At 36.5% G+C, this 26,486-nt stretch overlaps 1 protein-coding gene across 1 annotated transcript in view; it reads right to left on the minus strand.

Moving 5' to 3' along the window:
* Positions 1 to 338: 338 nt before the first annotated feature.
* The window catches only part of LRRC69 (leucine rich repeat containing 69), a gene marked incomplete at its 3' end in the record, with an annotated part of 71,130 nt that continues 44,982 nt past the window's right edge, over positions 339 to 26,486 (minus strand). Inside the window, exons 6-8 of the mRNA XM_084230539.1 lie at positions 18,483 to 18,584; positions 12,507 to 12,686; positions 339 to 449 (exon numbers count right to left, since the gene is read on the minus strand). Coding sequence (XP_084086665.1) covers positions 339 to 449; positions 12,507 to 12,686; positions 18,483 to 18,584 — 393 coding nt within the window. The remainder of the gene's footprint in view (positions 450 to 12,506; positions 12,687 to 18,482; positions 18,585 to 26,486) is intronic.

Here is a 26,486-nt window from a genome sequence, read left to right on the forward strand (position 1 = left end):
TAAAACAAATTTCTATCCCGATCAAAAGCCACTTAATACTTACATAAAAAAAGAGGGAGGTGTTCATAAAATGGCAGAGAAAAATAACACTCACCGCACTGATCTTTATTTTTCCACTTTTTTATTTTGTTTTTAAGTCAAAGGAAAAAAAAGCATACCTAGAGTCTAAAAATCTAAAGGTACATTATAGTGCTTTAATTAAGTTCTTTACCATTAATTTCTTTTTGTTCCTTTGTGTGATGTATTGACAGAGGAGAGACAGAGCATGGCACCAGAGTGGGGCAATACCTGACTGCATGTATCGTCATGCGAGGCTCTAAGTGCACTTCTGCCCTGCTCTACAGTTGAGCAATTCCAAAGAGGTTGGAGCCACGTTGACTGAAACATTTGTAAGAACAAATTAATACTTGAAGAGGTAACAGCTGTAGATTTTTGCTTATCTTCCAGTTCTATAAAGTAAAGATTAAAAATAAAATTAAGGCAGTGTTCAATAAATATTTTTAATAACATATATATGGAAAAATACTAGTTTTCTCAGATTTCCGTTTTCTGAAGGGCACACTGTTCTATTTATGCTTGATTTGTTCTTTCCTATTCCCAAATAAACAAATTACTAGCTAAGAAAAGCATATTAAACATTAAACAAAATCCAAATGATAAGCAATTTTCTATGTTTTTTACACACATATTATATTGTCTAACCATAAAATGTTTGCAAGGAATGTAAACAATCATACAAAATCCACACAAATATGGCCTCTGTGCTACAGAGATATTAACTTCATCAATTAGCAAACATATATTCAGTTCTCCAGTAGACATCTTGTTTTTGCCTGTCTAGCATTCATTTCCCATTGAAATAGAAATTAATCTTTTTAATATTCTTTGTTAACTATCTACAATGTTCATCAAGATCTTTCCTGGCAAGTTATCCAGTACATGATTTAAGTTTTAACACATCAAATATCTTTGATCTTACCTCTCAATGCATAAAATAGACAGTCAAAAATCCTGTTCCCAAACCTAGTACGTGTCCTGACCACTAGTATTTGAAATGATAGCAACTTCAAAAGCTTTATAAACAACTTCTGAAGTCAACACAGCTCTCAGTGAGTTTAATTCATTAATAATGCTACTTAGTTCTATCATGAACCGCTTTGGCCATCATCATCACAATCCACAATAATAGAGCTTTTATTTCTGGGACCTCCCTGGTGGTGCGAGGGGTCAAGTTACAGCACTATGAAGCTATCAGCAGCCACTGCAGCATGAGTTCAATCCCTAGCCAGGGTTGTGACCCACATGGCGCAGCAGACCTCTCCTGTCTCGCCTGCTGGTCCCATCAGCAGTGTATTTCAGTCAATCCTCCTGTTCTGCTCCCCACTCTGTCTCTGGTGAATCCTCTTACCTCCCGCATCTCTGGCCTGTACCCCAGTTCTTGTATGCATACATAAACAAATCTTTAAAAAAAAAAAGGAGAGAGAAAAAAAATTTTTAAATTAAAAAATTTAGAGAGAGAGCTTTTATTTCTTTTCGGTTCATTCTTCCACAAAAGAATTTTGAGGTCCCACTTAAAGTTTCAGGCACCTGAACACAGTTTACCAATCCATCCTTGAGCAAGTAATAGCCCTTCAACCTTGATAAATTAGTGGGGAGCAAAATCATATTTCATATCACCTTCCCATCTGCCTCCAATAGTCCGATGAAGGGCTCAAAGAATAGAAGGTGCTATTCTACCAATTAAGTATTTTGGATGAAGGTGGAAATGGTACAGAATCTTTATAAACTTGGCTTCTTTCCTAGAAGGAATTTATCTGATCAATCAGCAAACATTTACTGAATCCCCCAATGGCATGTTGGTTTTGCCTGACCAGCATCCATTTCCCATTCTGCTGGCACCAAAGCCCATCTCTTTAATTCAGTGCATATGTTATGAGAGAGAGAGAAAAATCCCAGCTCCTAGATCAAGACAGAACCATGTAACCCAGACCCAGTGCATGACCAAGACAGTCCAATAATGCCAATGAGCATCAGCCCCAGAGCATTGCCTGGATCCACTGAGAAACAGAAGCTCTCCCTCTACTGCCAGTGGGCACAATTTAAGGAGCTCCAACCTGAGAGCAAAGCCAAGACAAAGTAAATAGAGAAGGCCAGCTTCCAGATTACTGATGATAAATTTGGGTACCTGATCCAACCAAGATGAAATATTCAGCCAGACACATCCCTGAATCTTTTTCATTACTTGAGTTAATGAATTAGGTCTCTAACTTACAATCAAGATTGCTGACAAATTGAGCAACCTAAAACCTGCACCACATTAGTACCAAAACATGGAGATATATAGCAAACAATCCCTGCCTCTAAGAACCTTTTTAGCATAGAAAAGACATAAACACAATAAATAACTAGAAACATAAGGCCAACTTCATGATGTTTCTGTGTACATGGAGAGGTGGGAGATATCTCCATGGCTGCATGTAAGCCAGAATTCACAACATAAGAAATTGGTTAAGCTAGATTTGGAAGGATGACTAGGATGTGGGTGTCTCAAGTAGATGCAATAGGAAGAAAGGTGAACTATGAGAGCAGAAATTTAAGAATGTGCACATTGGATGGTGAACCAATGAACTGTTGGGGGAAATTCTATGGGGACTACACCTGGGTGGGGTGGGGAGCAAACATTATTTAAAAATGAACAATGATGTAAAATATATATATAAATAAATAAATTTAAAAAAGAATGTGCAGTTTGTATTTGGGAAACAATATAGTATAAATAATAAATAGGCCATAAAACATTGAATGATAGGCTATCAACAACAAATATGTTTGTTTGGGGTAAAAACAAGTCATAAATCATTCTCTAATGACAGGCACATTATGTATAACATTTGAAATTGAGTATGAGGTCACATTGATTAATTAGATATGATGATGGCATGTTCAAACTGTGCTAAAAGAACTAGTGGAGGGCCTCCCTTGGTGGTGCAGGCGATTGAGCGCAGCTCTGTGAAGCAGTCTGCAGCCTCTGCAGTGCCAGTTCAATCCCCACCAGCCGCAGAGCAACCCACATGGCGCAGTAGACCTCTCCTGTCTTGCCCACTGCTCCCCTCAGCAGTGTATTTCTTCAGTCTGCCTGTTCTGTTCCCTGCTCTGTCTCTGGTGAATCCTCTCACCCTCCCCAGCATCTCTCCTGTACCCCAGTTCTTGTATAAATAAATAAATAAATAAATCTTAAATAAAAGAAAAGAAAAGAACTAGTGGAAAAGGGTGTTTTCGCTTGCCTTACAATAGACAACCCTCTCAGCTCAGCTCTACCTACTTCTGTAATATATATCTCATCTAGAACTAGAGGAAAATTGAAAATTAAGCATGCTAATATAGTTCACTCAGCTCCTGTTTTCAAAAATTCAGAGCAAGTGTAGAGCTAGAAACCAAGAGGAAGATACAGAAAGACAAACACAAACCGAGGAAGCAAGTGGGGCATACAATTCTCTTGTTTGCTTAGTCTAGTTTCTCCATGAGGTGAAAAGTTTATAATCGAAACTATTAAAGGCATTTTGTATTTCCACTGTGGTTTTAGCCATCTCCCTTGTGTCATTAAGAAATTGCATGGCCAGAGTTTGGGTTGGCTCTCATTGCTAGCAGGAATGCACAGAGTCTCTGTCCCTTTCCCCTTCTTGGGGGCATGATTGTTTAGTTAATTAAAATAAAATGTTTTGTTTAACTTTTTAGGAACTTATTTTACTAAGGGCCATTATCAATTTTGTACTGAAAATGGAATTTTACTGGTGATTATTCTCTAACTTAATAATGACTATTCCTGATATAATTCTTGGGGCTATGAATTGTTTCCCGGAAATTTTAATGAGAAAAATGAACTCAACATAATTCCTTGGTAACACACTCTTCCAAGTAGAGTCATTGTCCTCAGTAATGTTTGCGTGAAAAAAGAAAGTCTTTAATACCTGGTCTCTTGATGGCCATTTAAATTGCTAGTTCCATTTGTGGCAGCATCACAACAGTTTCTACCAGTATGACATACGTCCATGGGAAATAAGCATGTTACAAAAGAATAATAATACACCCTCTTCTAGAGGACATCTCTTCACAAACCTCAATTAACAAAACCTCACGAATCTGTCAAAGATAATTATGGCTTAGGCCTTTGTTTACAGAAAGGAATTCAAACACAGAAAGAAAGAACTTTTTTGTCAAGTCAAATGCAGAGAAGCGAGTTGGTCTATGATTAGGCATGCTTTTATTTTTGAAAGTATACCTTTTTAGCAAAAAGCTTTAAAAAGTGAAATGCTATACTAAAGTCTAGTTTTGTACTCTATACTATTTACAGTGAAATGCATTATTTCCTAAAGCAATTTAACATATGATTATACCCTTTCCCTTTTTTGAGGAAAAAAATTGATTTCCACTAAGTTTAAATGTGTGTTGTTTACTAAGTTTCATATTTGTTTAATGATGTTTTTTAAAAAATCATTCAACATCATATCCCAGTGACACTCAAGGGCAGATTTTAAAATGTGAGAAATCAAAATTTATTACAACACATTTTTATATCTTCCAGTATAATGTAAGACTTTGAGTAAGTTTCAATATTACATGAAGCACAATAGGGAAAAAAGAATAAGATGGTTTGCTTTTGACTTGGGAAAAGATACAATGCAGGTAAAATGAGCCCCTTCCCTATCTATAAACTCTAAAGCCTGGGATCTGTGAATGTATGTTATCTTACATGGCAAAAGTGACTTTGCAGTTGTGACTAAATTAAGGATCTTGATGTGGAGAGTTTTCCTCAGATTATTCAGCTAGGTCCAAATGTAATCACAGGGAGCACTGACAGTAAAAGACAGCAGCTAAAGAGGGGTATGAATGAAGTGATGTGAGGACTGGATCTGTCAGTGCTGGAATTGAGAATGGAGGAAGGGACCGTGAGCCAGAGTGTGTGGGTGACCTTAAAAAACTGTCAAGAGGGCCTCCCTGGTGACACAAGGGGTTAAGATGCAACCTATGAAGCTCTCCACAGCCACTGCAGCACGGATCCCCGGCCGGCCAGGGAGCAACCCACATGGCGCAGCAGACCTCTCCTGACTTGCCCGCTGCTCCCCTCAGCAGTGTGTTTCAGTCAGTCTGCCTGTTCTGTTCCCCAATCTGTCTCTGGTGAATCCTCACACCCTCCGCACCTCTCTAGTCTGTACCACAGTTCTTGTATACATAAATAAATAAATCCTTAAAAAAAAAAACTGTCAAGGGCCTCCCCGGTGGCGCAGCGGTTGAGCGCTGGGTTGCGAAGCTGCCCGCAGCCTCTGCGACACTGGTTCGATCCCTGGCTGCTCCCCGGCCACCGGAGGAGGGTCCTACATGGCGCACAGACCTCTCCTGCCACCCGCTGCTCCCCTCAGCAGTGTACTTCGGTCCTTCCGCCTGCTCTGCTCCCTGCTCTGGCTCTGGTGAATTCTCTCACCCTCCTGCGCTTCTGACTGTACCCAATGCTTGAAGAAAGAAAGAAAGAAAGAAAGAAAGAAAGAAAGAAAGAAAGAAAGAAAGAAAGAAAGAAAGAAAGAAAGAAAGAAAGAAAGAAAGAAAGAAAGAAAGAAAGAAAGAAAGAAAGAAAGAAAGAAAGAAAGAAAGAAAGAAAGAAAGAAAGAAAGAAAGAAAGAAAGAAAGAAAGAAAGAAAGAAAGAAAGAAAGAAAGAAAGAAAGAAAGAAAGAAAGAAAGAAAGAAAGAAAGAGGAATATTTCATAGAGCCTCTAGAAAGAAGTACCACCCTGCTTGATTTGAGTTCAGCGAAACCCCTGTTGGACTTCTGATCTATTAAACTTTAAGACAATAAATGTTGTTAAGATACTGAGTTAATGGTCATTTGTTAGAGCAGCAATAGAAGACTAATACAGGTGCCATGTTCCAAATGAACTGGACCAGGAAAAGTAAGACTATGACAGTCCTCTCCCCCTTGTGGAATCAACGCACTATGGAGGAGAAGAGACATTAGTCTGATCACTTCGCTGTCCAAATGGAGACGCTAGTTTAGATATCGGGAGAGGGAGGGGATTTACCTTGGGTTTCCTAGTTCAAGGCAGTGACTTAGAACCTCGGTTCACTAAATTCTACATTAGTCAAGTATGCCCCCCGGCCTCTTTCATCAGTGTGAGGTTTTGATTATATTAATAGTTTAAAAATATTTTGCAGTTTTTTTGAAGAATGAACAGTTGTTGGAAAGTGCACATTTTATAATTATGCATACGTAAAAACTTAATAGATAAAAGCAGTTATTTACCAATGTGATTAATCTGTTTTCTTCGCCTCCATATCATTTTCTTCTCCTAAAATATCCTCTCTGCTTGATTCCCTTTCCATATAACTGAATTCTTCCTACTTCAAGGCCCTGTGCAATTTCCAGTGTCTTTCTGGCCCTTCCCAGGCCAGACAGTCCTCAGTGGTTTCCACTTCCACTTTGAAGCCCAAAAGCAATTGGTCTCAATCATTCATTTAACATTTAGCTTTTATTACTTGTGTCATTTACTTCTTTAGATTTTGAATTCTTTGTTTTTAAACCATTTAGGACAAATCAGATCCCCTATGTATTTGTACTGTATTCAGCACGCAGAGCTTTCTGATTTAAAAAAGGTTGTCAAATATTTTCGGAGTGGCTGAAAATAGTTTTTACAATCCAAGATGCACATTCAGATGACAACTACTCATGCCAGCAGTGATAAGTGCTAACATTTTTTCTCTAAAGTTAACTGCTCCATGTCAGGATAACCATACATTTAGATTTGCCCAGGAGAGTCCTGGTTTCCTACTGTTTTTCCAGCTATTAAAAATGTCCACTTTCACTTTCAAAAATATCTTGGCTTAGGTTTTTCTACCCATAGGGCATTTTGGACTGTGGTAAAGTAAGAAACCAGAAAGAAATTCTTGCTCACGTTCCAATCAGCCATCCAGCTAAAAAGCAATTCTCTCCTGTACAGAGTGACCCTGCTCTCTTACACCCTCTCCCACACACCCCTCCACAATCAACTTCCTTTGAATTTCTCATGGGATGTTCAAACATTTTAGTGATATATATCTTCAGATAAAGAACTCACGTGGAATACAAGTTAAGATTCTTTAGAAGAAAAAAAAAATCATAGATACTGAATACAATTGTGACTCTATCCAGCTGTTGAAGAACAAAAGGGAGCATTCTCTAAAGGGAAAAGTGAATTTAGTGAGTTCCCATAGGAACAGAAGTAATAAAGACACAGTGTGTGAGTTCATTTATACTATAATTGTTTTTGTTATATTCTGTTATATACTATAATTGTTTTGTTAAAATAATAAAGAACATTCATAGCATTTCAATTTTTTGAACAATAAATACATATTACTTTCATGACTGTTTAGAATTAGAAATGTGATGCCTTCTGATCCTCTTAGTGCCTAATGTACATTAAATTGACTAACCACTGCATAAATGTTTTAAAACCTACATTCATTTTCACAGTTGACTGGTTGAAATGATCAGTTTCATAAATGAATGTCAGTGGTATCTAAACAGTAATAACTTTTTACTGCAAAGTAAGATTTTGCCCTATAAGTAATGAGTAAAATTATTAAATGTAATCTTATGTTTCATTACTGGCAGCTTGTCATAAAAAAGGAATTAAGGTTGCAAATTTTCATAAAGTGGATCAGCATTTTCACTCATTTGTAGTGAAACCTACTCAATCTAATCTCTTTTGAGGCTAGTTTTAATTACATTACATCATTCAAATCAGGGTTGAGAGTTCATGTTCCAAACTGTTCCCTCCCTAAACTCTTCAACTTTAAAGGAATCTGGGGAGATGTTAAGTTCAACTAATGTAACTATACAAAATGAAAACTATCAAATGCATATCTTGGGCACAGGATCACTCAAGTGTTTAGAAAGGATTTTATGAGACAATTTAGATTACCTCTAAGTCACTAGTTTGAATATGGCCCAGGTTGGTAGTAACTAAAAAGGATTAAATTTTGTTGCTATTTCAAAGATTTATATCATTAGTAGTTAATACTTAAATATCAATTACACTGAAGTTTTTTATAATCTGTAATTACTAAGAACTAGCTGAACTCATATGGCAAGGAGTATAACACTTAGAGAAAGACAAAAATATAGGGGTGAATTATGATAAAGATAATTTCAAGACTGAGTAAATTATTCATGAACTATTTTTCAATCTTCACCTTGCTATTTTTCATATGAAAAGCATGACATAATTTTGCATTTGTCTAAAGAGAAGCAATTACAATTTGCTATTTGGTTGTTTCTAGTTGTTTTATGTCAAGAAGAAAGACCTATTTATCATGGAATGTCTCCCTCATTCAACCATGTATTCAAATGGTAAACCCCACTGGAGATAGAACAGTCTATAAAGTACAACCGGGTAACCAGACGTTGGCATTATCTAATGGGTTCTCCTTTTGAGATAAAGCCTTTACTCTAAATGTCAGCATTCTCTAAGTTTAGTTTCTGAAAAGGTAATTAAGAAAAATTTAATAGGCAAACCAGTGTTTTGTATACTCTCTTACCATGTAACTGATGAAAAAAAAAAACAACATAAAACCCTTAAAATAGATAAAAGCAACTGTTTACTGACATGATTAACCTCATTATCATCCCAATATATTTGGGGTGTGTTTTTACTCTGGAAATAGGAAACTAAAAAACTTTATTATTCAATTCCAAGCTCCTGGTAATATATATCCCATTGCAAATTTTCTTTACCAATTTTTAAATATCCTTTAACTTGCTTAGCATAAGCTATAAATTCATACTATACACTTATAATTCCATTGCTTTCTACTTTTTCATTATCATATGCTTCTAAGTAGTACTAGTTTAACTTTTTCAATTATTATAATAAGATTAGAATTTTCCCAAATTTTCCTTCTTACAATTTTCCAGCACTCTCATGTCTTCTGCCTACCAGTTTATCTAGCCATATATTCCAGATACTGAAGTATTTTCTCTTAGTGTTTTGAAGTTATTGTCATTTTTTTCTGTCTCTGTCTTCAGTCTATGATCATTTCCTTGTAGGAAAGTCATTTTCTTAACATTTTCTTTAGTTATTAATAGCGTTTCTTTGGTAGTTTTTTTTTTTTTTTTTAATACTCTAGTAGAGACTAGAGTATTTGCAAGTGTTGTAGTTTTTTTTTTTTTTAAGATTTGTTTATTTATGCATACAGGCCAGAGGTGTGGGGGTTGAGAGGATTCACCAGAAACAGAGTGGGGAACAGAGCAGCCAAATTGACTGGAATACACCGCTGAAGGGAGCAGCGGGCGAGTCGGGAGAGGTCTGCTGCCCCATGTTGGTGGGTTACTCCCTGGCCAGCCTGGGCTCTAACTCGTGCTGCAGAGGCTGCGACAGCTTCATAGGTTGAGTCTTTTTTTTTTTTTTTAAAGATTTATTTATTTATTTATGTATACAAGCACTGGGTACAGTCAGAAGCGCGGGAGGGTGAGAAAATTCACCCGAGCCAGAGCGGAGAGTAGACCAGGCAGAGTGACGAAGTACACTGCTGCGGGGAGCAGCGGGCAGCAGGAGAGGTCTGCGCGCCAAGTGGGACCCTCCTCCGGTGGCCGGGGAGCAGTCGGGGATGGAATCAGCGCTGCAGAGGCTGCGGGCAGCTTCGCAGCCCAGCGCTCAACCGCTGCGCCACCGGGGAGGCCCCATAGGTTGAGTCTTAACCCCTTGCGCCACCAGGGAGGCCCCACAATGTATTTTTTCAAGGTAAGGGATCATGACTTTCTCCAATATTTGAACATTTTCTGCAGTTAGCAAGGATTCACTCTCAAGTTCTATTTTGCTTTTTTAACCAAATATGATTTTAGTCCATGTATTTTATTATGACACAATTTTTTTAATTCCCTCCGATGTAATTATTAAAAGGTGTTCTTTCTTCCCTTTTACGTTTTTAAATGAAATGGTATAAATACAAAATCTCTTTATTCTTTTCTCTCCTTTCCATCCTTACTGTTTCTTTGGTTTTTTACTAATGTTAACACGTGCATGTGCGCGCGTGTGTGTATAAAGTCCTATAAGAAAATTCTTCCATTTATCTAGTGTGAATACTAAGGGTTCTGTGCTCTACTCAACAAATCAACAGAGCCTCATTTCTTTCCAGAAGACATGAGGAATACATGAAGGCAGGTGTTGTGAATAGTTATATCACCATCAATCATGAATTTATTTGCATGTTCTCTTACGTCTCAAAATGAAAATGTATACATTATAGTGCTGCAAAAAGAGAATTTGAAACCTGTGAACAAGCCACTAAACTTACTTAGTTGCCTCACCTGTGAATGGAGACAATAAAAACCAAATCACAAAGTTAATAGGGAAATTGGGAATTCTTGTTACACAATGTCACCTCTCCAGGAAAGTTTAGCTTGAGCTTGTGTCTTCCCATTTCAACCAAGAGGTTGAAATCCTCTTGCCTAATGTGATAGTTTTAGAATGGGTCCTTTGAGAGGTGATAAGGCACCACTGACATGATTGAGAATAATGCCCTTAATAAAAGAGAACTATAGAACCCCCTCGCCTCTTCCACCAAGTGAAGACACAACAGGAAGTGAATGAACTGAAAGAGGACCTTCACTCAACCATGCTGGCACCTGTCTCTCAGACATCCAGTCTCCAGAACTGTGAGAACTAAATTTTTGTTGCTTAAAAGCCACTCTGTCTGCGGTATTTCATTAACAGCAGCCCAAAGGTACCTCCTAAGTAGCTGTTTACTTTGTCTGTGACTCCCTAGCCATGTGTATATAATACCTTATTAAAATGCTTATAAAATCGTATCTTAATAAATAAACCATGGTCTCCCCAATGTCATCAGCAGTGTCATTCATCTTTGGATCCTGAGAGCCTAGAAAGTGTCTTGTAAGTACCATTAAATATATTGAAGGAGTATTTACATAAAAATCTTTTTGTAAGTGGAACAGTACTACAACTATCATTTTATGGTTCAAAAACCTTCACAGTTCTTCTTTCTGACCTCCTTAGCCCCTTCAGGTGATGGAAAAAATAAGTCTTATCATTGGATAAGAAAGTTCTAGACCTATTAATTCCTTAAGGTAAGTAATACATAATCAAAACATTTAATTCTTTCTGAATTGCTATGCAACACAGACTGATTTCAAGCTTCATCTTCTACTAGCTTCTTCTAAAGCCTACAATTGTGCACCTATTTCCCCATCCTCAAAATCTTCCCTCAAGCCAGCGAGGGTCCTACATGGCACAGCAGACCTCTCCTGTCGCTCCTGCTGCTCCCGCTGCTCCCCTCAGCAATGTATTTCAGTCTGCTGTTCTGTTCCCCACTCTGTCTCTGGTGAATCCTCTCACCTCCCGCACATCTGGCCTGTACCCCGGTTCTTGTATAAAATAAACAAATCTTTAAAAAAAAATGGAGAGCTAGTCCATGTACTGGATCAAAAAAATTTATATCTTCAAAATGCCCATAATGCCCACTATCATCTATATATGCAATGCAATTGAAAAATTCCAATGTTATTTTTCACAGAAATAGAAAATAAATGCAAAAATTTGTATAGAACTGCAAAATACCCCAAATAGCCAAAACAACCCAAAAAAGGAGGGTAAAGGAGGACACTTCAAATTTCCTGATTTTAAACTATACCACAAACTTTAGTAATCAAAACAATATGGTACTGGCAGAGAAACAGATATATAGACTAATAGAAAAGAATTGAGAACCTGGAAATAGACCTTCACACATTTGGCAAGGAAGCCAGGAATATTCAATGGGAAAAGGATAATCTCTTCACAATGGTGCTGTGAAAACTGAATTACCACAAGCAGAAGAATGAAATTAGATGTCTATACCATACACACAAACCAACTCAAAATTGATTAAAGTCTTAAATTCAAGACCTGAAGTGGTAAAACACAGAAGAAAGTGTAGGGGGAAAATTCCTTGACATTAGTCTTGGCAGTGATTTCCTGGGTGTGCTAGCATCAACATATTGTGCACCTTAAACTTATGCAATGTTGGGCCTCTCTGGTGGCACAAGGGGTTAAGACACAACCTATGAAGCTGTCCACAGCCTCTGCAGCACGAGTTTGATCCCCGGCCGGCCAGGGAGCAACCCACATGGCTCAGCAGACCTCTCCTATCTCGCCCACTGCTTCCCTCAGCAGTGTATTTCAGTCAGTCTGTCTGTTCTGTTCCCTACTCTGTCTCTGGTGAATCCTCTCACCCCAACACCTCTGGCCTGTACCCCAGCTCATGTATGCATAAATAAATAAACATTAAAAAAAACTTATGCAATGTTAAATTTCAATTAACATTATAGCAATGTGAAGTGTCAGTTGAATCTCAATAAAAATAATACTATCATTGAAGTCACTTCATGGATAAAAATCTAGTTAATTGATGTTCACAGGTTAGGATAAAGAATCAGAGGAGGTCTTATATGTTTGTATTCACACAGAAAATTACCATTTACCTTATGTGGAGGGACGAACTTTACACATTCCAGCCATACGGTCAAAAAGAACTCTCCACATATTGCACATTTTCTTGCCTTAGAGAGTATGTTCCTGATCTGTGGGTACCACTGAATGGCTTCCGTTAGGATAGGATTATTTCTTGCTAGCTCTTTCATTACATATCTTGATATTATCTCCTAGATTAAAACAAATATGGTGCCTCTGATTATTTTCAAAGTGAATGTTCTGCATTAATTGAACTCTTTCACAAATTTATAATTTTGATTTATTTCTCACAATTTTGTTATATTAATTTTCCATGATACATATTATGAATTATATTATCAATGATTGGCAATATAATTAAGTTTAATTTTCAATAATTTAAGAAAAGCAATTTACTTGTTTTATTATTTCTGTTTCTTACATATAGAAATCCAAGTCATAATAAATTTATGTTACATATTTTAGCAAATTAAATACAGTTTAGGTTAAAATTTTGTACACTTCATTACACTAAGCAAAGACTGCATAAACATTCAAAAACTGAATTTGTCACACTAATGTCTAAATCCTTACTATTTAAATGTTATTCATGGGCCCAGGAGAATCTGCATCACCTTGAAGCTTATTAGAAATGCAAACTCTCAGGTCCACCCGAGCCAACTGAGTCAGAATCTGCAACTTAACACATTTCCTCAGGTAATCTATACATAGGCTTATTAAAATTTGAGAAGCACTGGCCTTAGTTATCTACCACTTTAAGTACTTGAAGAAAGTCATTTTATCAAAAAGCAGTGATTTCCATGAACCAAATCTCTGAATTCAATCTCTATTAAATCCATTCACAGAGGTATGTCTAAAAACTTCATTTTAATAATAATTATTATTACATTATTAGAAGATGTAATGAAGAAATATAAGATGACTTTTAGCATAGACACCAACATCATCATCTTACAGTAAATAATATATATGTACATGTATGAAAAATGCATAAAAAACTTCACAGAACAAGCAAATAAAATAAGCAAAGTAAACTTCACTAAGTGCCCCCATTGTTTGTGCTGATATCACAGAAATTCTGTATAAACATCACACAAACACTACATGAATTTTCATAGTGCATGGGATTGATTTGTTTGGGGCCTTTTTTTCTGTCTAAAGTGAAAAAAATGTGATTAAAACAGTCCACATCAGTCTCTGATAAGAATCTTTGGGAATACACACACACGCACACACGCACACACACATAAATACATACATACATACATACACACACACATTCTCTTTTACTCATTCACAGCAAAATCTTACGAAATAAAAAATACTATAAAATTGCTGTCTCCCTTTTCTTTATTACTCTATCCCTGCCCCTTAACTAACATGCATATGGGAAAGTTGCCTTTATATAGCAAGCAGCACTATTTTCACATGTCTAATCCTTCAACAGTGATTTTATAAGTAAGCTTAATGATACCAGTGATAAGGTCTCACTATAAAGATTCAGAAAACTAATAGACAAAGATTTACTCCCCAAAATGCAGATGGTAAAAGAAATTGCTGAAATACATGGGACCTATAAACAAGTCAAATTCATACATCCACTTTTTCCATTTAAGACTTCTGGACTCAAACATGTTTGTAACACTTGGTATGTCTCTTGACAACTCTTACATTACCCATTATTTATATTCTCCTCCTTGCTGCCAATGTGTTACTTTGGAAGAATGACATATACCATTAAAACATAAGTTATTACTTGGAAATACAAGTATATATGAATGTACCACTGGCATGGTCAATAGAATCTTTTAGGACACCTCTTAGAGATGCAATACAGTCTTTGAAAAAAGTAAAAGTTGCCTTAATTCCAGCATTATTTAAAAGACAAAAAAAACCTATTATGGACAAATAGGTTGTTCCTTTTGAATAGTTTATGTGCTATTTTGTTGGAATATTTATTTGTCAGCTGATATTTGTAGGTCAGAGATTATTCCTATGCTTAATCCATTTTAATTTAACATTAGGGGCCTCCCCGGTGGCACAGTGGGTTGAACACAGTGCTGTGCAGCTGTCCGCAGCCTCTGCAGCGTGGGTTTGATTGATTCCCAGCCGGCCAGGGAGAAACCCACATGGCGTGGCAGACCTCTCCTGCCTTGCCCGCTGCTCCCCTCAGCAGTGTCTTCAGGCTATCTGCCTGTTCTGCCCCCGGTTCTGTCTCTGGTAAATTCTCTCACCCTCCTGCAACTCTGACTGTACCCCAGTTCTTGTATAAATAAAAATAAATCTTTAAAAAATTTTGTTCAAAAAATAATAAAATAAAATTAGCTTCAGGTACATTTTTCATTGCTCCTTATATATGATGACTTAATTTGGATTATAATTATCCACATACAAATTATATTTACAAATTGTTCAAAATTCTAAGTGTGAAAAGAAATATGAATCCCTAGAACGAATGATAAACTTAGAACTGTTATAGAGTCAACTGTTACTTTGTGTGATAAACTAAACATAGCATTAAAAGCAAGGATCATCAGTAGAAGTCAGATAGATAAAAGGTGCAAATTCAGGGCATATGAATTTTTAGCTGTGTGATCCTATTTGAACAAGTCCTTTACTTCTCTAATCTTAGACACCTCACCTGTGAAATAGGGGTTTTTATCATATTATCACCTAGAATTCGGAGAATTAAATTAGATAATACAGGAAAAGTGGTTAGGCTGGCATCTACTAGTGAAGTATATTCTGGCTAACATTTTATTATAATTTAGTTGTCAACATTAAATTTTAGTTCATAGATCTCTGAAGAATTTCTTTTTAATCTTAACCAAGGCATAGCCTGAGTCAAAGCCCTATAATTCCTTTGTAACCCAAACAATTTAATCAGTAATGTTAACCAGACATCCATAGAAATGACCTTTACATTAAATACAAATGTGAAACTTATTATCAATATAAGACAGATTTCAAAGAAAAACTCTTAGAGATACTTTCATAGTTAACCAAATCATTCCACGGTGATAGGAAAACTACTGGTACTACACCTGAAGGAGAAATCAATACTGTCCAAAAATTAACAATTACATAAAAAAAGAAATATAAAAAATTTTTAAAAACAAAAATTACCCAAATCATTTATATAAAAGATTTTTATATAAAAATCTTTAATTCTACTATGTATATAAAAAAATTCTTGTGTTTTTGGATAAAAGTAAGAAAAAAAAAATACTGCTCTTTCACCCTGTATTTTGGTCCCAGCACAGGGCAACAATCCTGCCCTCAAGGGTTTCTGTAAGCCCACTACCACACTGGTTTCATCACTCCCTCCTCCACAAGCCAGAATCTCCTCCAACCTGGGACCGACAACTCATCTTTCATGGAACCCTTATCTGAGGGAATATTACAACATAGAGTTTACTTAGATGGGCAACATCATCCCAACCCTTTTGTTCTGTGAATTTGACAAATTGTATAACTTTGCTGAATATCAATTTATCTATAAAAGGGAGAAATAATGGAGCCTACGTTTTTGGGGTTATTAGAGAACTAAATTAGTTCATTCCTGTTAAGCACTTAGAACAATGCCTTGCCCATAGCAAGTTTAGAAAGCCATAATTAATGTTGTTGTTGTTATTATTATGAAATGCTTGATTCAAGGAGAACAAATAGGCTTAAGGGATTAAACAAATTAAATGCTATAGTTTTTTTAAAGTCATTTATAATTAAATTTCAAATATGAATTATTTTCATAAAAGACTAGGAAAAAATACTGTTTGTGGAACTATAAGATTCATTCTCTGGAAGGGAATGTGGAAAGCGCAAATCAAATATCAAAAGATGCCAGTTCTTTGGCTCATGAATTTCAATAAAAAGGATAATAGGGACATGAGAAATTTGCTATGACAATCATCATTATAGCCTTGTCTTACAGGCCAAAAATCCAGAAAATTATTAGTAATCAAAACAGTCAAAAACAGAGAAGTTGTTAAAAATACAACATGTAATCATGTAACAGAATACCATGTGTTCAGCAAAAATGATGTCACAGGCTTACTTCTAATTGACTGGAAAGAGCTCCACAATATTTTGAGTGAAAAACCAACTCTCTAAATAGTGCATAGTTTGAAATCATCTTTAATTTTTAAAAAAACTGGTAGCATAGAATGTTCTAAAAGAATAAGTATCAATTTTATCGGCTTATTTGTTGCATTTATAATAAACTTTTTAAAATCAATATGGTAGTAAGATTTTTTTTAAAACACTTATTTATTTATGTATAGGAGAACTAAGGTGTAGGGCAGAGGTGTGGGAGGTGAGAGAATTCATCAGAGACGGAGTGGGGAGAAGAACAAATGGATTCACTGAAATACACTGCTAAGGGGAGCAAGAGGCGAGACAAGAGAAAGGTCTGCTCGCCATATGTAGGCTAATTCCCTGAGTGGGGGCCACAGCAGTGATAGAGCTGAAACAACACCTGGGCCACAAGGGAGTCCCTGATTTTTTCTTGCTCCTCTACATTTTTAGTTTTCTATAATTAAATCTATGTGTGCAATAAGAAAAAAAGTTATTTTAAAACAAACTAAACCATTGGATAATGCTGGTTGTCCACTGCATTGAAGCTTGAATCCGATGTGATTTTTGAAAGTCTTAAGACAAACCTGAATATTCAGTTATAGACCTAAATGCACATGAGAAGTTTAATTCATGACATAGACTCATACTCAAATGTGGTGTGATCTCTTTACCTCCTTTATCTCTGTGGGACACCAAAAGAGTCTTCTAATAAGTTTTTCCACTTCTAATACCATCAACTTGCTTGGCTAAAGTGAATATGATTTCTGAATCATATTTACTCATCCATTGGGAATAGAGGTAAATGAAACAGAAGTATAAAAGGCAAAAACCCTAGTAGAACAAGTAATATACATCCTCAGATAATTCTGAAAAAAAAAAAAAAAAAACAGCACGGAAGCATAAAGTGAAAAAAATTCCTCTCTTTTTCTACTCAATGAGATCTTTTCACTTCTCTGAATTTAGTCATTCTGGAAATTAGACAGGATTACATTAGATTTTGTAAGCAAGTCAAAGAGATTAAGTCTGGGACCCACATGCCAGAGGACTGGAGTTACATTAATCATTTGCTGGCTTGGCAAGAATGCTACGAAAAGAAACTCTTTAAAATTTAACTTATGTTATTTTACTCATGTGGGATATAAAGAAACAAAGAAAAAGGCACAAACAAAGCAAAACCAAAACAAAACCTGGGATTGTGACTTTAGAACTGAAGTTACCAGAGGGAAGGACAGATTGGGAAGCAAAGTGTGGAGGTGAACTGTCTTGGAGGGTAATTGATACTTTGGTGGTAAGTGTGATATGGTAACATACATTTGAAGAAGTATGAACCTGTATTCCTAAAACATATACAGTGATGAAACCAATTTTATGGGGAAAAAAAATAGTAAAAGTGAATAAATAGAAGCATAGTATGACATTTGGAAGGTTATTTCGTTAAGTGATAGGTTCCTATTTTAACAGGATATGAAAAAGTAGTGAATTTTCAATAACATTTATGTTGGAAAGATGCTCAAAACCAAGATTTCTGACACAATACCTTGCACGTGTTTTGAAATCAGTTGAAAGGCCTTTATATATTAAAGCAGTTTATCAAATAATGACAAATTCAGCGGGAAGAACGTTTTACCAGGTCCTGCATTTGTTTCAAAATGCACCATAAATATTTTTTTCTCCATCTTTTACTCTACTTATCTATACATTCCAGAGAGGTCTTAAAGTTTATCAATAAAGAATAACACCCATGCCAAATAAATGTTTTTGAAAAGATATTATATCCATTCTATAATAACTAAAAGTATTGTCTGACAAATACATGATGCTACTTTACTTTTGAAATCAAAATATAAATTAATTTTTAAAAACTAAATCATGGCTTTAGTTTGAAGACCTGTGTGGAGTATAGAAGCTTTCACCTGTAGACTCCAGACGGCATACTGGTTTACAGCTTTAACTGGCTCCTTCAGAAACAGTGGGTTTCCCTCACAGTAGAACTCCCTCAACTTTAGATTCTGAAACTTTCAAAATAAAATAAAAACTTTATTGCACAATAAAATAACAAACTTCACTTCTAAAGCTATTTCTTCAATAGAATTAGACTAAAATTGCTTTACGTAATTTTATCAATATTTAACAGCAGAACAAACTCTGGCTGTTGCAAGCATAAAAGCATCGTCATGTTGGTCTGAACGTTTATATCCTTAAGGTCACTGGTGGCATCACACATGCTGGACAGCTGAGAAAATTTGTTCAGGATTAAGGAACTGGTTAGTAATAGAACAAAGGATAAGTAAAATTATGGGAACATTATGCAAATCATATATTTGTTAGAAAATGAAAAATGATGAAAACATAACATCCTGGGCCTCTGAATCACATACAGTGTTAGAACAGTTTTTCTATGCATAAATAAATAAATCTTTTTTAAAAAGTTACCTCAAATAAATAAAAATAAATATTATAGCCCTTCCCAAATAAATGCACTCATATTTTAAACTTTATTTATATAATAATGTATTCTTAGAAACAACCGATTTTTTAACAATGGGATAATGTTTTGAAAATATATATATTTTTTAAAAAGCAACATTGGGGCCTCCCCTGGTGGCGCAGGCGGTTGAGCGCTGCACTCTGAAGCTGTCTGCAGCCTCTGCAGTGCTGGTTCGATCTCAGCCGGCAGGCGAGGGTCCCACATGGCGCAGCAGACCTCTCCTGCCTCGCCTGCTGCTCCCCTCAGCAGTGTATTTCATCAGTCTGCCTGTTTTGTTCCCCACTCTGTCTCTGGTGAGGACTCTCACCCTGCCGTGCATCTGGCCTGTACCCTGGTTCTTGTATAAATAAATAAATAAATCTTTTAAAAAATTAAAAAATAAAAATCAACATTGTACTATATACCAAAATGCAGGTTTCAAAGATTGCCTTAGGACTCATTTATGTTGTATGGAAGGTAAGAGAAACAAAAGAACATTAAAATGTTCCATTATAACCTGTGGTGCAGAGTGAAAATTTAAAAAGGAAAACATACAGTTCACAAGAATATTGAATCTCCTATAGAGAAAACACAGATTCACCTGGGGTATACCTTTTGAGTAGAGAAAATAGGAATTCTCTTTTATTTTATTTTATTTATATAATTCTTACATCATATTTCATTTTTGTACAATGTATGCATTTTCATTTTGGTTATATTCCCCATACAATTCCCACCTCCCTTATTTTGATGCTAACCCCTCCTCTCCTCCCCACCCCCACCCGTGTCTCTGGGTTATAATTGCTTGTTGATTTTGATTTTTTTCTTTATTATATTTAGTCTTTTCCTGGTCCCTTATTTAGGTTTTCTAAATTCCTGCTATGAGTGAGTCCATCCAGTATTTTTCTTCTTCTTCTTTTTTTTTTTTTTTAGAGGCATGTATTTTTATTTATTTATTTATTTGTTTGTTTGTACATGCACTGGGTACAGTCAGAAGCGCGGGAGGGTGAGAGAATTCACCAGAGCCAGAGCGGGGAGCAGAGCAGGCAGAAGGACCGAAGTACACTGCTGAGGGGAGCAGCGGGCGGCAGGAGAGGTCTGCGCGCCATGTGGGACCCTCCTCCGGTGGCCGGGGAGCAGCCGGGGATCGAACCGGCGCCGCAGAGGCCGCGGGCAGCTTCGCAACCCAGCGCTCAACCGCTGCGCCACTGGGGAGGCCCCAGTATTTTTCTTCTTTCTGGCTTATTTCGCTGAGCATGATCCCTTCCAGCTCCATCCATGTTGCTGCAAATGGCATGAGTTTATCTTTTTTGATTGCTGAGTAATATTCCATTGTGTATATATACCACCTCTTCTTGATCCAGTCATCTATTTTGGGGTATTTGGGTTGTTTCCATAGCTTAGCTATTGTAAATAGTGCTGCTATAAACATAGGACTACTGCCTCACAACATGCACAAAAACCAACTCAAAATGGATTAAAGAACTAGACATAAGACCTGAAATCATAAAATATACAGAAGGAAATATAGGCAAAACACTACATGACATGCACCTCAAAAACATTTTTACAGATATATCACCCAAAGCAGTGATAGTGAAGGCAAAGATAAACAGCTGGGACTATATCAAATTAAAGAGTTTCTGTACCGCATAAGAGACAATAACCAAAACAAAGGGAATTATCTTATATTATTATTATGCCACACCTCCAAAGAATGCATGTGATTTTCAAAGTTAAATTCATTTAGGAAGTTACTTGTGAGACTTGTTTCAACTGTTAAGTGGGGGAAACAGGACTTATTTCCAGTAGTGTGCTGGTAATACTGTTCTCTGGAGAGGAAAAAAACTTCTTGTTTGTGATGTGTTTTGATTTGATAGTGTGAATTCCTACCATGGTTGATTCCAGTCACTGAATACAGAGTTGGGAAGAGATATAGAAAACTGGCTGGAATGTGCCAGAGCAAGCTGGCACTATTGCACCACTGCATCTCACATTTATGGGATAATTAGAGATATATCTCTGATTTCATCCCAGAATTTGACACAGCTGGCACTTAACAAATTAAAAATAATTTATTTAATGCATACAGGACATCATGTAATTAACTCTCAAAGTCTCATGAAATTTCTCTAACATAGAGAAGATTCTAAAATAAAATACAGAGCTCAAGGGCCTCCCCTGGTGGAGCAGGCTTTTGAGCTCAGCGTTGTGAAGCTGTCCACAGCCTCAGCAGTGCTTGTTCGATCCCAGCCTGCCAGCGAGGGTCCCACATGGCGCAGCAGATCTCTCCTGTCCTGCCCGCTGCTTCCCTCAGCAGTGTATTTCATCAGACTGCCTGTTCTGTTCCCTGCTCTCTCTTTGGTGAATCCTCTCACTCTCCCACACATCTGGCCTGTACCCCAGTTCTTGTATAAATAAATAAATAAATAAATCTTTTTAAAAAATAAAATAAAATATGGAGCTCAAGCCCATGTTACAATCTCCTTGACTCATGTTCTCACAACAGACATTCTGATAGTCTTAATTCAATTTTCAACACTATCCATCAATGTAGCAACCTAAAGAATTAAGTCCAATGGTAGCCCCAAGTCAGTTCTGGGGTGTTGATGTGAAAAGTAGCATTTCTTATTCTTTATGGTCTATGGTAACATCACTTTTTCCTTTCTATCCTAAAAATGACATTCCATAATTTATATGTGAGTTCACAATCCTTTTTTTCCAAAATTGATAGAAATGTAAAATCATGGCATATGCAAATGCTATTAATATATATTAACCTCATTTCAAATTTGACTATGATTTAAAGGCCATACATTTCTCTTTAGGGGTTGTGTTTCTCTTCCTTCAAAACCTGTCATTATTCTTCCATCAGGACGGCAATTAATTCCCTAGTTTGTTAACTTACTCCATAAAATATATCAGAAAATAGTTATCCTAGTAGCATGAAATTAATTGATGAATGAAATTCAATAGCATGTATTTTGCAGGAGGGAAATTTCAATTCAACCTACAGTCACAATATCTCTCAACATTCATGCTAAACAGTCCCCAGAGCAGCATTTTTTCATATATCTCTATATGCAGGATTCTGCTTACTGTCAGTCTATCGTCTTGATAGAACAGTGTTCTTTGCTATCATCATCACTCCAGTAGCATAACCAGCTTTAGTCTCCTCTACTAGTAAATCATTGTTACAGCTTCTTAAAGTTTCTTGCACATGCCCATTTAAACAACCATTGTTTTGAGTGTTGTTTCAACTGGAACAATTTTGTCCATTTCCCTCCATCGGGGTTTACTGACATATTTGGTTGTCATAACTGTAGGAGGGGGGATCACTACCCGTACCTAATTAGTAAAGAGCACAGGTGCAGCTCAACAATGCATAGAACAGTCCCCCACAACAAAATGTTATCAAGCCCCAAGTAGTTTGAAGTTAGAATAACCTGTTCCTGAGGCACCAGATCAAAAATATTCATGGATGCATCTTAGGGGAGGTAAGGGGAGGGAATTGGTAGCTGGAAGAAAATAAAGGTTTAAATGAGGGTGATTTTTTTTAAGAGGAAGAAGATTCTAGTATGTAGAAGGTAAGTGCCAGGATGGAGAAATTAGGTAGAGGATAAGATAAAGAAATACAAAATGATCTTTGCATATTAATATCTTTCAATTCTTTTCATCTTTCAGGCTTTAATCTCTTTAAAAACTGTATCTTAAGTGACTATATAATACAAGTTCTAAATCTTGTACATGGCTGATGCTCAAATAATTGATAAATAAATAAAACCTCAGGCAGAAACCCCAGATACACATATCCCTTTAGGCACTCAAGATTCACAAGGCCTTCTTCTTTAGACCTGGTTATAAAAAATAAAACCTGTGATTTAGGAATAATGTATAAGTTTAGTAAATACTTCAGTTGTTTCAGCTTAGCCTAAAGTAATGAAGGAGATCAGAAAGGAGATAATTTAACAAGAACATTATTAACATAAACATTATAAATACACATTATTAATATAATATAAATATAAACTATATTAATACAAAGAAAAGAGGCTAAGATTTCACATAATTAAAAAAAGCAACTATAGCAAATCACCATTTACTTTTCAGACCATCTTAAAGCTCACAGGATTGCCCTTTAGCAAGAACTGGAATTTCTAAATAAGGTAAAGATTGACTATGAAGAGGTCAAGATTTTGATAGTGGGAGCTGTGGTATCAAAAACATATGTTAACAATGGGAAATTGAAGAAATTATATGATAAACTTGATATCTAATCAAAATTGTGAAGGGATTAGGCAGATGCTATCATTTGAGCATAAGAAAGCCAAAAACTCTGTTCTGGGAACCTCTCATACATCCTGCATGAGTGGGAGAGAAAATAGACTGAAAGTGATCAATAGAATCCTTCAGCTATCTGCTAGATACTTATCCCAATAGAAGAACTTTAGAGGGAGTAAAGAAAGGAGGCTAAGCACCAAGCCTGAAGAGAAGGCCATAACTGAGTCCCCAGGCTCTAAACACACACACACACACACACATGCACGCATGCATGCACGCACACGCACATACATACACTTCTTCCTCCTTCTGGCCAAGAATAAGCAGTTGAAGACCCCCAAGCCCAGGCCCCTTCCTGCCTTCAATATCCCAGGTCAATTAACTACTCAAAATATTCTCATGAATGTCTCAAATATACATAAAACATTGAACTCATGATCTGTCCTCTAAAGTTCCTTCCCACCCCCCAGTATTTTCTATCTAAGCCATAGAAAGTTTATAACCTATCACCATTTCCAGATTTATCCCTAAATATCACTTGAATTTGTCCAGGTCTTTCCACCCCTACTGTTATTACCTTATATGAAGATGCCATCATTTCTTATCTGGCTCCAGCAAAAAGTCTGCTAGAAGTCCTCCCCATTTCTAGTCTCCTCCCAGTACATCATCTACACTTCAGACAGAGTGATCTTTTCAAAGTACAAATTTGATTATCTCACCCACTACTTAAAGCCCTTTGAGGCTTGAGCTGATCTTCAAATAAAGATCAAAATCCTAAGCACATCATACTTTTCTTGGCAACAGCCCCCTCCACCCAAACTCTGAGTTCCAATCACATTGAAATTCCTTCCAGTTCTCTGAACATCCTTGTTCCCTCCACTACAGAGCTTTTCCAGGACTTTCTACCCTCTCTGGAAGGTGTCTTTCCCCTTTACCTAAATGATTCTTATTCATTATTTAGAACTTAACTTACATCACTTCCTCCAGGAAGCCTTCCCTAAACTACCAGTTTAGTTACGTTCCTATTCTCTTTCACAGACCAATGATCCTTTCTTTTAGTGTATGATTTTAGTTTGTGATTATACATTCATAATATCAATTATTTGACTAATACGTTTTTCCATTACAGTACAGCTCTGAGAAAGCAGACTTCCTCTCTGGTTTTCTCACCATTATAATTCTAGTTCTTAATGCAGGACTTAATATATAATATAAAATATATGGCTTTGGGAAGATAGATTTGGAAGTTGAATTGCCTTGTTATAATTCCAGTTCCAGTAGATATGTACTAAGACTGCCAAATTTTTCCTACTGATGCATCCCCACCAACACAGGGACTGTGCTACCTACAGATTTTATACAGTATGATTCTACTGCTTAGGCATTGAGCAAGGTCTTGATTCAGGCCAAAGAAGCTAATCACAGGCTGAGCCAATTATCTGAAATCCTATAGACTGGCCTAACCATAGACTTTTGGGGAATTTGAACCAAGAAATGTAGAAGTGACTTGCCATTTGCTTTTGGAAACTGAAATGGAACAATTATTGTGGGTTATGTGTATGCTGAAGTTATAGGGGAGCAGAAACAAGGTGTAAGTAGAATAAGCATTTGGAATATGGTGACTTGTCAATAGTACAACGAAATGTGATGTCCTAAAATTCATGCAACTGAGAGTTCCAAATCCTTAAACTGAAAGTTACATGCTAGTTCCAGTAGATCTAGGCTCTACTCAGCCTTACAACATCTCCTGCTTGAATCCCCATGAGATTCTCCTTACTCTCTGCCAAGTAACTTAAATTAAACTCCATTTATGTTGCAACAAAAGAAGCAGAATAAAACATGCATACCAATTTCAGCATGTCACAGAATTCTCTTGTCCATCATGAGTAGAAAGACAAGTTTCTCCAGTGTCTCTGAATTGCTCCAATAACACTTTTTTTTTTTTTAGATTTATTTATTTATTTATACAAGCACTGGGTATAGTCAGAAGTGCAGGAGGGTGAGAGAATTCACCAGAGCCAGAGCGGGGAGCAGAGCAGGCAGAAGGACTGAAGTACACTGCTGAGGGGAGCAGCGGGCGGCAGGAGAGGTCTGCGCGCCATGTGGGACCCTCCTCCGGTGGCCGGGGAGCAGCCAGGGATCGAACCGGCGCTGCAGAGGCTGCGGGCAGCTTCTCAACCCAGTGCTCAACCGCTGCGCCACGGGGGAGGCCCTCCAATAACATGCTTGAGGGTTTTTCTTTGAATCCTCCTTTTAAAACATAAAAATCTACTTCTCCCTTCTCTCAGTCTAAGACTTTCAAATCTTGGCCATACACTCTTTCAAAACTATTTTCAGGTTTTGAAAGCAAATAATATATGTAAGACCTCTCCATTGGACATATAACCAAAGATGCTCTTTCATCCATATTTCTGAACCTCATGGCCTGGTTCCAGAGAAAAGTAAGAATAACCACAGCCAAACTACAAAAAGTACCTTACTCAAGAATAACAAAGAAACCAAAGTCCCCAAACTCTGTCTGGGATAGTCTTCTTTGTAAAGTGAAGAAATTCATTTTAAAATTTATTCAGACCAGGCAACAGTTCAGAGCAGTGAACTAGAAGAAAGATATCCAAATGCTTTGTGAAAGCAATTTATCCTCTGAAAACTAATTGTGAGATTCTTTTTCATTCTGACAGGAAATTAAAATTTGTGCACTCAGATGCATGATGAGAAGTGCAGAAAGAATGCCAGTTTGTAGCTTCCGCCTTGGTTTCCACAACAAACCCCAATATGGCTTTAAATAAAGCATTTCAGAAGACAAAACACCTTTAACTTTACTCAATATATCTTTGTTCTTCTTTATCGAGATTAGATATCAATTTATCAAGAGTCTTGCTTTGCTTCATCTTCCTGAAGTCACTGATATTTTATACAAACACACTTTTAAAAATCTTTTCATGTAACTGAATCTATCTGTTAATAATAGGATAGAGAAAGTGCTGGGCTTCAAAACTAAGGATTGATTCAAATTTATTTCTTCCACACAACCTCTCTGATCATCTTATTTAAAATGCCTGCACCTGTTCTTCATGTTTAAGTGAAAATAATATCCATTTAACTGAATTTTGAGGTCAAACAAGGTATAAAGTATTAGTAAACTTTAAGGTGTTCTAGTTAAATAAGATAC

Source organism: Talpa europaea, assembly GCF_964194135.1.
Source record: "Talpa europaea genome assembly, chromosome: 3".
NCBI lineage: Eukaryota > Metazoa > Chordata > Mammalia > Eulipotyphla > Talpidae > Talpa > Talpa europaea.